The sequence below is a fragment of the Seriola lalandi genome, unplaced genomic scaffold (genome assembly GCF_002814215.2).
Source record: "Seriola lalandi dorsalis isolate HSWRI2012SDOR001 ecotype SW California unplaced genomic scaffold, Sedor1 jcf7180002054449, whole genome shotgun sequence".
Classification (NCBI taxonomy): domain Eukaryota; kingdom Metazoa; phylum Chordata; class Actinopteri; order Carangiformes; family Carangidae; genus Seriola; species Seriola lalandi.
Window position 1 is genome coordinate 156,368 of NW_019525002.1, and position 8,961 is coordinate 165,328.

At 37.1% G+C, this 8,961-nt stretch overlaps 1 protein-coding gene across 1 annotated transcript; it reads left to right on the forward strand.

Moving 5' to 3' along the window:
* The first annotated feature begins 3,286 nt into the window (after nucleotides 1-3,286).
* Nucleotides 3,287-8,936, forward strand: sqor (sulfide quinone oxidoreductase). Its single transcript, XM_023411125.2, has 10 exons — nucleotides 3,287-3,488; nucleotides 4,197-4,401; nucleotides 4,523-4,693; nucleotides 4,838-4,891; nucleotides 5,009-5,203; nucleotides 5,304-5,513; nucleotides 5,773-5,956; nucleotides 7,337-7,404; nucleotides 7,534-7,712; nucleotides 7,808-8,936. The coding sequence occupies exons 2-10, from the start codon at nucleotides 4,204-4,206 to the stop codon at nucleotides 7,863-7,865; spliced, it is 1,317 nt and encodes a 438-aa protein (XP_023266893.1). The 5' UTR covers nucleotides 3,287-3,488; nucleotides 4,197-4,203; the 3' UTR covers nucleotides 7,866-8,936.
* Nucleotides 8,937-8,961: the final 25 nt, after the last annotated feature.

An 8,961-nucleotide genomic window follows, 5' to 3' on the forward strand; every position in this document is an offset into this window, starting at 1 on the left:
TGTTTAAGACTTGAGAATGGATTGTTTCGTCAACTTTCGACATCATATACACTTTTTTTTGTTTTACACATTATATTTACAATTTCACTCATCATTTTACCTTTGAGTCGAGTCTGTGACTTAAGCGCCCCCAACCGGCATTCTTTCAAAAGGCAGGTTAGACTGCAGTGATGCACAGGCCGTAAAGCTAATCCTAATAACAAACCCCTGATAGATAAACAGACGGGTTGATGGAAGTATTCGTATATACTTGTATTACTTTTTACATATCTTAGTCCCTGGTCTTACATTGACTTGTCCCAATTTGCACACTGATGGTCATGTCATCTTCCCTGGAGGGGTAGGGCCATGTTTACTTATCTGATAATGTAGCATTCCTGGTTACATTTGCATCGTCATCACAGCTGTCAAATGAGCCAAAAACATTGATGTTCGTCCAGAAACACATACCAATATTACAGAAGACACACAGCTGTTAAGAACAAATGAAGTAAATATTGCACTTATCAATGACTAGGTAAATAAATTATCAATATTATTGACTAAAAATAGGTATCATCTTGGAAGCCACTTTAAATCAGTGCCTCAATTGTTATCAAGAAACAAACTAAAATGAATCACTGCAACACACTGAAGACAGAATATAAAGGGGCAAATAACAGTGTTAGTTTATTACTTGAGAGAGGCAAAAAAATACTGGAAATACTTTGTTAAGAGTAATGAAACAATAAATAGACATATCACTTTTGGTGTTATCAGTGTTTGATAATGATCAACAGCCCTGTAATGAGAAAATAAAAAAGGGGAAAGCATGTTAAATATAAAAGTTGATTTTTTCAGAAATACACACAGGTACCATTCAATATATTTGTTGTTAATGCAAATCAAATCTCCTAGTCTTCACACGTTACCCAGAACCATACACTGTACATTTGCCTTTGTCTGTATTTTAAAATGTTCCTTTGAGCTGTTGTGGACATAAACCTTATAGATTGATCCCTGGTAACTATTTAGTGAATTCCATGTTTAAGATGGGGGGAAAAGGGTCAGTACAGTTTACAACACAGAGTCCAGATACATGCTGAATCATTGTGGCTAATAATAAGGGGAATGTTATGGATTTTGACAGATATACCAGCCTAGTTGGTGGGTGCTAAAGGGAATTTCTTTTTCCTAAAAAGTGTCCAGATGTTTTCAGAAATTACAGCAGTGCCAAAGAGTGTCTATAAGTACTGTATGTCTGATTCATAATATAAATGTAACAATTTCTTTCTAATAAGAAAGAGCATAATCATAATTTCCCTAGTTAACATACTGTTATATAATTTTGTTCGTATTTACATATATCTTTTACTTATTTATATATTTTACATATTTACATATTACGTTAGGCTATAAAAGAAAAATTATGACTCTGAGAGCACAAAATTAAATAACTGTCATGCAAACAAAATTTGTTCCCTGGTTAAAGTGTTGAAGCTGTATTAGTTTAATTTTTTGCTGTATCACCCGCATGTGGACTTTTACAAACATTTTTAGTGCACAATGTATGAGTTGTTAATTGGCCTTGAACTAATCAGTCTATATTGACTTTATAAAAATAAGTAAAATGAATGTAAAAGTAAAAAATAGTTGACTTAACATAAGACAATTATGTCAAGCTCTCAAGGGATGAGTGTTTGTGTCAAATGAACATAGATTTTTTATGTTATTTTAACAGTCCTTATACATGTGGACTTTACAATAAAATTCTGTGTCGCCGATGGATTGGGGTTTACAGTGTAATTCAAACTGCATTGCTCTATGAATGGCCTGAAATGAAATGTGCATGCAATTTGAACTGAGATTTAAGAAAATGTATGAGGATTGTATAAAAGTTGAGTTAATGTGTAAAAATGCATACAATTGTGCACTGTTTAGAGTTTGAATGAAGTTTTTAAGGGGAAGTAAGAATGTGTAGGAAGAGGCTGAATAATGGGTTTGAAAGTTCATCTAATGTCACTTCCCTCACAGCTAAACTGTTGTTATGGCGGTACCACAAGTACTTTTGTGTGAGTGTGTGTCTCTGTGTATGTGTCTGTTAATCTGTGTCTGTGTGTGTATGTGTGTGTGCAAGTCAAAGTAGATGATCTGAATTTGTTGTGTGTGCACAGCTGCAGTCAATCGTATCCATAGTGATGGTAACTCTTTATTACACGTGGTTAAAATGGGGATTATGGTCAGACACACCTCTCAAACTCTGGCTTGCCAGTCAAAGAACATTAACTCCTTGCCACCTAAGGCTTTATATTTTGTGCTGACTCTGCTGAACGCAGTGATATAAAATATCTGTTTGTTGTGTCTAAAATGTGGGAGGTGCAGCGATTTTAAACACCCCTCTCTCTGATTTCCTAACGATTTTCTGGTCTCAGTTAACATTGGAGCCAACGTTGGATGGTATTCCTGCCGCTTTGAAGCTTATAATTCAAATTCTGTAAGTCACTGTGCTTTGATTGTCACAAATTATAGTAAATTTTATGCTGTGTTTGGGGGAAAATGGTGTGGAGGAGTGAAATTCACTCCATAAAACACAGCCATAACTTGCAGTCTCTCTTAATTTCCTTCATGGAGCCTTGAAAAATATAAATAGGAGACAGGGTTTGGCAGTTTATGATTTCTGTCGCTGCACCATTATCAGCACTATAGTTTAGATCCCTCAATAAAACAGGCATGAAGAGCCAGACTCTCATCATTTTTAAGCCAATTCAATTGCCATTGGGCTCCTTGCCCAATAGTTTTTTTCATTTTTTACAGTTGCCTAGTTAGACTTCACCAATACTATAAAACCAGATAACAGATACCTTTTCTTAAAGTGCCAATTTAAACTTTTCTGCTCAAAACATAGACAAGTGTTTCTTCAGTGTGTAATCCATTGAAGGGTGAGGCTGAATATAAACCCACCTGAAGTTTTTATTACATATAAGGGATTAAACTGGGGAGGGTTTATTCTTTTTATGGCACAGTGGCTCATTCTCCAATAACATTGAATTAGACTATATGAAGGGAATCTGTACACAATTTAGACTTTCTGTTTTACACTAAAGTTAACAGGACTATATGTAAAAACTTGAAACATTAAAATCAGTTTGATGATAACAGTTCATCACAGGACATATCCAAATCTGAAAAGTGGAGTTGTCAACTTCGGACATCCCGGGAAAGTAAATTTAGAACACTGAGCTGTCAGTTACTGATGGAGGCTTCTCATTGGTTGAATAACGGAGGGGGTGGGGCGAAGGTTTAAGGCTACAAGTAGAAGTCGACACACAAACTCGGTTCCTGGAAGGAGTGACGACTGAATGTTCATGTTGGGTTAATAATTCTCGCAGGCTGTGCTAGTCCTGTCGTCACAGCTGACAGAAAGCAGGGTGGACTTCTTGTTCTGGGTCATCAAAGGATTTTGTCTGAATTCACGGTAAAACGGACTGTTAAGAGAAGTGCTGGTCGAGGTAAGTGTTTACAAGTCTGTCTCCTTTGACGTTACAGTGCGAGACTGTACCTGTGTACCATGTTATCAGGTTTACGCCTGTCGAGGACTGGAGACGCAGTCAGCTCGTTGCGCAGCATGCAGCAGTAACGGTTCAGCTCACTCTAGGCTTCACGAAATTTAATGCAAACAACCTAAATAAAAGTAACTTGTGTCATTACATGTTGGTTATTTGTGCTGCGTCTGCAAAGATCCTGTTAAACTAAGGTATAGACTGAAAAGTATATATCAAAGTTACAGTCTCCCCCCCAAGTTAAAGCAGTTCAAAGCATTTGTGATGCACTTTTATTAAACAACTTGTTAAAAAGGTCACATTATAGAGCTGTTGACTGTCATGGATTTTCTCCTGCTAATATTCTGTGGTGTTTTTGTCAGGTCATATCATGTGGGATGGTCCCTTGTTACAATAGCTGTGGCTGGCAAAGCCACAACAAAACTCATGATCTCATTGTTCTCATTAGAACATGACAGATAAATATATATTTAGGTGAATGAACATTTTTTTTTATGTCTATTTCCTACTAAAAGTAAAACTAGTTATTCTCTACCTCTGATGGTCAAAGTGTATATGCAGAGCAGCACATAGGGATTTACAGTTTGCTGACAGTTTAGGTCCCAGACATTATAACTGATTTGTTGTTAACCGAAATGTTCACTCGTCTTTATTCAGACTGAGAATGGCTGCACTGCGTCGTCTGACACAGTACCCACCCAGAGGCATGGCTATCTCTACTCTTCACACAAGCAGCTGTGCCTCTGCCAAACAGCATTACAAAATGCTGGTGCTTGGAGGAGGAAGTGGGGGCATTTCAATGAGTGCACGAATGAAACGGATGATGGGAGCGGAGAACGTCGCTGTTGTGGAGCCCAGTGAGGCAAGGATCCACTAGTTTTTGACCATTGTTTGCAATACCAGTCGTGGCTGTCATTCATTAAACTTTGATTTCATATATCGTGTTAAAACCTGTTTTTCACAATTTCTTTTCATTTTTTCAGATGCACTATTATCAGCCAATATGGACCCTGGTTGGTGCTGGTGCAAAAACTGTAGCATCATCAGGACGCTCCACCGCAAGTGTAATGCCCTCAGGAGTCAAATGGGTGAAATCTAAAGTTCAGGAAATAAACCCAGACACAAATACTGTTCGCACAGACGATGGGACTGAAGTATGTTTGCTCTAGGAAACTGTTATCTGACATTGTTTATATTGAAATTATAAAATCGCCTAATGATAATTGCTTAATGATAATCGCTTAATGATAATCTAAGGTAGTTGCATATTAAACTGAAACTTTTCTTTCACATTACAGATCTCCTATGAGTATTTGCTTGTGGCTCTTGGATTACAACTCCATTATGAGAAGGTGAATTAATGTTTTGTTCTTTCGGCTCTGCTGCTATCTAGTAAACATTTGAAGTTGTATATAATTACAACTGCAGTTACATCTCAGGAAACTTACACTTACTCTTCTTAAATGTAGATCAAGGGACTGCCAGAGGGGTTTGAACATCCAAAGATTGGGTCAAACTACTCAGTCCAAACTGTGGAGAAAACATGGAAAGCACTGCAGAACTTCAAAGAGGGCAATGCTGTCTTCACTTTCCCAAATACTCCTGTGAAATGTGCTGGAGCTCCACAGAAGATCATGTACCTATCAGATGCCTTTCTCAGAAAGGTACTTAAACTTTGGGATGCATTGACAATGTTGTACATTCTGAAACTATCAGGAGGGGTTTTCCAAATTGAATGAATATATTTTTATGTTTATATCCAAGACAGGAAAAAGGGAAAAGGCCAATATAATATACAACACATCGCTACCTGTGCTCTTTGGGATCAAGAAATACGCTGACTCACTGTGGGACATTGTGAAACAACGTGACCTACAGGTTAACCTGAGGCAAAACCTGATTGAAGTGCGGGCGGACAAGCAAGAAGCTGTGTTTGAAAATCTTGACAAACCAGGCGAAACCAAAGTGATTGAGGTAACTGTATTACTGTACCTCAGCAGTGTCTTACATATAGTATAGTATTACCTGCTCTCCACAGTGGACAGCCTGTGCTTTGTTATTTTCCTTCCTATTTAAATCCTGAAATAATGTCGTTTTTGTCTCTAGTGCCTGTATGGTGTGAACAACCTCATACATCTACACATTTTTGTCTCCGTTTGCACCAAAATATATGAAAATTAGGAAAATAGACCCACGTGAATAAGTCTTCAACTTCACTGTTTTCCTCCACCAGTATGAAATGCTTCACGTCACTCCACCGATGGGACCTAATTTGGTGATTAAAGGCAGTCCACTGGCCGACGAGGCTGGCTGGTTGGATGTCGACAAAGACAATCTCCAGCATAAGAGGTATCCAAATGTGTTTGGGATTGGAGACTGTACCAATCTGCCCACAGCCAAAACTGCTGCTGCAGTCGGTAAGTGATTATTGTGTCATTAGTCTGAAAATTACATCAACACAATACTGTTGCAGCATACGATTCATACAGTTTTATCTACTGTTAACTGCTTGTTCTTTTTGTGAGGGGAAAGTTACTTCCTTCAGTGGGTGTTTTACACAATAACCTATTTACACAAGACTAGAAAATCATACACCACACCCTATAAAACCTGTAAACTGTATCTGACCGGTTCTACCATTACATTAGTTTATCTTTGTGTTTGAGTTTGATTGTATCATTACAATTGATAAAGAAATGTTTTTCACTTGACACAAACACACGGCGAAACAGTTTTAACTCCTTGGCCATGTCCGAAATCACTCAGTTCTCCTTATATAGTCCACTATATAGTGAGTTTGCCATTTTGTAGGGCTGTCTGAATGTATACTAAGGATTATTATACCCCATATAGTGGACTCATAGTATCCCACAATACATACAGCATGAAAAGTAGTGTACAACTGATGGTCACTAACCAAGCCATATATACCATTACCGTTATGCATTGCACTTGCCTTGAAAGAAAAACGGTGCAGAAAATGACCTGACTTGTGTCCAAAAGTGCTTTTTCATTTTACCAATGAGCTTACTATATAGTCTCTACGTAGAACTCCCTGGATAGTGAGCAGGGAGCATTGAATGAGCCAGACACAACCCATGTGTCTGGCTAATTTCCTGTGTTAGTGCCATTTCCGCTCTGTCAACTGTGGCGTAAATGATGGGAATGTCCTGCCAACTTGGCATCAGTGATGATGACAAGGGGTTGTAAAGCAGTACTTATCCTTTCCTGCATAAATGCAATCTGACTGCAGTAAAGAATTAAGCCTTATCATGCTCATCATGATTAGTGAGTGTACAGTAATTACCGAATTCCTGTCAGTTTCAACTATACTTTGAGCTTAAAGCTAACAAAGTGATTTAACATGTTAGTGTGATTCGATACTAACAGTATGCATGTTAATATGTTGATGTAAGATAGTTAACATGTTCGTTAATGTGCTAATAAAGATCGACTTGTTAGCATTGAGTTCAAAGTACAGCTGATGCAGAAAACCGTTTGGTTCTCTCTTCCCTTGTACTTCTTCAGTGAGCCTAATAGAGATGGATTTCTTCTGGATTTCTTCTCGTCTTATAGTTAACTAGGATGGATGTTAAAAACCTCACTTTTTTTTTCTGGCTCCACCAGGGAACATCACATTTCACATTATTTACCCCACTGGTGGTACAATTTTTAAAGTAACAGTTTTTCTTTCTGTTGTAAAATGAACATTGCAGCCCTATTTATTTTTGTCAGTTCCCCCCAAAAAATGCAAACATTTATAGAAAAAAACTTAGCATTTGTTTTCTTGTTTTTAGCTGCACAGACTGCTATCTTGAACAGAACCATCAGCAAAATACTGAAAAATGAGAAGCCAGATAAGAAGGTTAAGTTTCACTTAAACATCAACTATGATTCATTTTTTTTAACTTTGAACAATGTTATAACTTCTCTTTTGGAAGTACCTCTGTTGCAAAATGTAAAAATACATCATCAGTAAACTCCTTGTTTACAGTATGATGGCTACACTTCATGTCCCTTGGTTACAAGCTACAACACAGTAATTCTGGCAGAGTTTGACTACAATGGACAACCGCTGGAAACCTTCCCCATCAACCAAGCCAAAGAAAGAAGAATAATGTACCACATGAAAGCTGATTTAATGCCTCATCTCTATTGGCACGGGCTTCTCAGGTATGTATGTAGTTACTCAACAATGTGTTAATAGTCTGTAGTAATGAATCATTCCACAACATTTACTACATTTCTCTTTATTTCTCCTACATCAGGGGCCTGTGGGGTGGACCAGGACCATACCGGAAACTCCTTCATCTTGGGATGAAATGAAAGCTCACTCAGTTTGCATGTTAAGGGTTACATGTCCTAAACCACTGGAGGAAAAAGCACATGAAATTCTCTAAAGGGTGATCACATGTGTGGCTAGTGCAGTAATATTTATAGCCTGGATCTCATGACTAAATTACAACAAGTTGGATCAACTTACAGTTAATATTTAAATATCAGGGTCCATTTAAAGCTGCATTGAGTGTTACTTTTGATATTACTGTGGAATAAATTACTCCTTGCGGAGAGTTGCTTGTAGTGCAGTAAACACAGATAATTAATGCTTTTAGCTACTTGTTGGTAAATTATTTTTGTACTTTTGGCATATTGAATGTAAGATCTTGCTGCTGTCATCAACCCTATTATCTAACCAGAAATTATATTTTTATAGGAGCCGAACAAAAGATGTACAATATTCTTATTCCACATTGATGGCCAGTTGATTTCACTAAAACCCCACAGCCAAGCTGTTGTTAGCTGGACTTTTGCTTTACTTAACTTCTCTGTAGTTAGTATAAACTCCATGTAGCCCAGGTTCATCTGATGAAGTGACCCTCTTTTCTTTTTCTTTTGCCATTTATGTGCAAACTGTAGCAAAGCAAAATTGACATTGATGTTAGATATGGGAGAAAATCACCTGTAATTATTGTCTTCCAGTCACACAGAAGTCACTGTGTATACAGAAACCATTTTAGGATTTTAATAGTCCTCAAGTCTGTTTCAGTCTAGCATCCAATCTGTGATATTTTTAAACAATCATTTGTGCTACCAAACATTTTTGAAGAGATGTTGTGTTTGGGAAAGCTTGACATTTAACATGCAAACTAGCACACGTTTTTCTTACTAGTAAACATCAATGTCAGAAATAGTGTTTTGTAAATATTGATTAATTTTACTATGAGTGCTAAACAGAATTATAAACATCTTATACAGTCAGTGCTTATATGAAAAAAAAGATTAATTATGCTTTAATCATTAAATGACTGTGTACACTACTACAATAATGATGGTGTTGAAGTACAAACTGAAGTTGTTGATGAAAAAATCAGAAATATATAATCAGTGTAGTTTCAACCTTGTTGGACTTAAATTATTACAA

Bases quoted from the DNA above. Each gene is read 5' to 3' on its own strand.
- sqor (XM_023411125.2), top strand. From the start codon at position 4,204: ATGGCTGCACTGCGTCGTCTGACACAGTACCCACCCAGAGGCATGGCT. The intron at 4,402-4,522 runs GCAAGGATCCAC...TCATTTTTTCAG, and splicing joins CTGTTGTGGAGCCCAGTGAG to ATGCACTATTATCAGCCAAT. The intron at 5,514-5,772 runs GTAACTGTATTA...TTCCTCCACCAG, and splicing joins GCGAAACCAAAGTGATTGAG to TATGAAATGCTTCACGTCAC.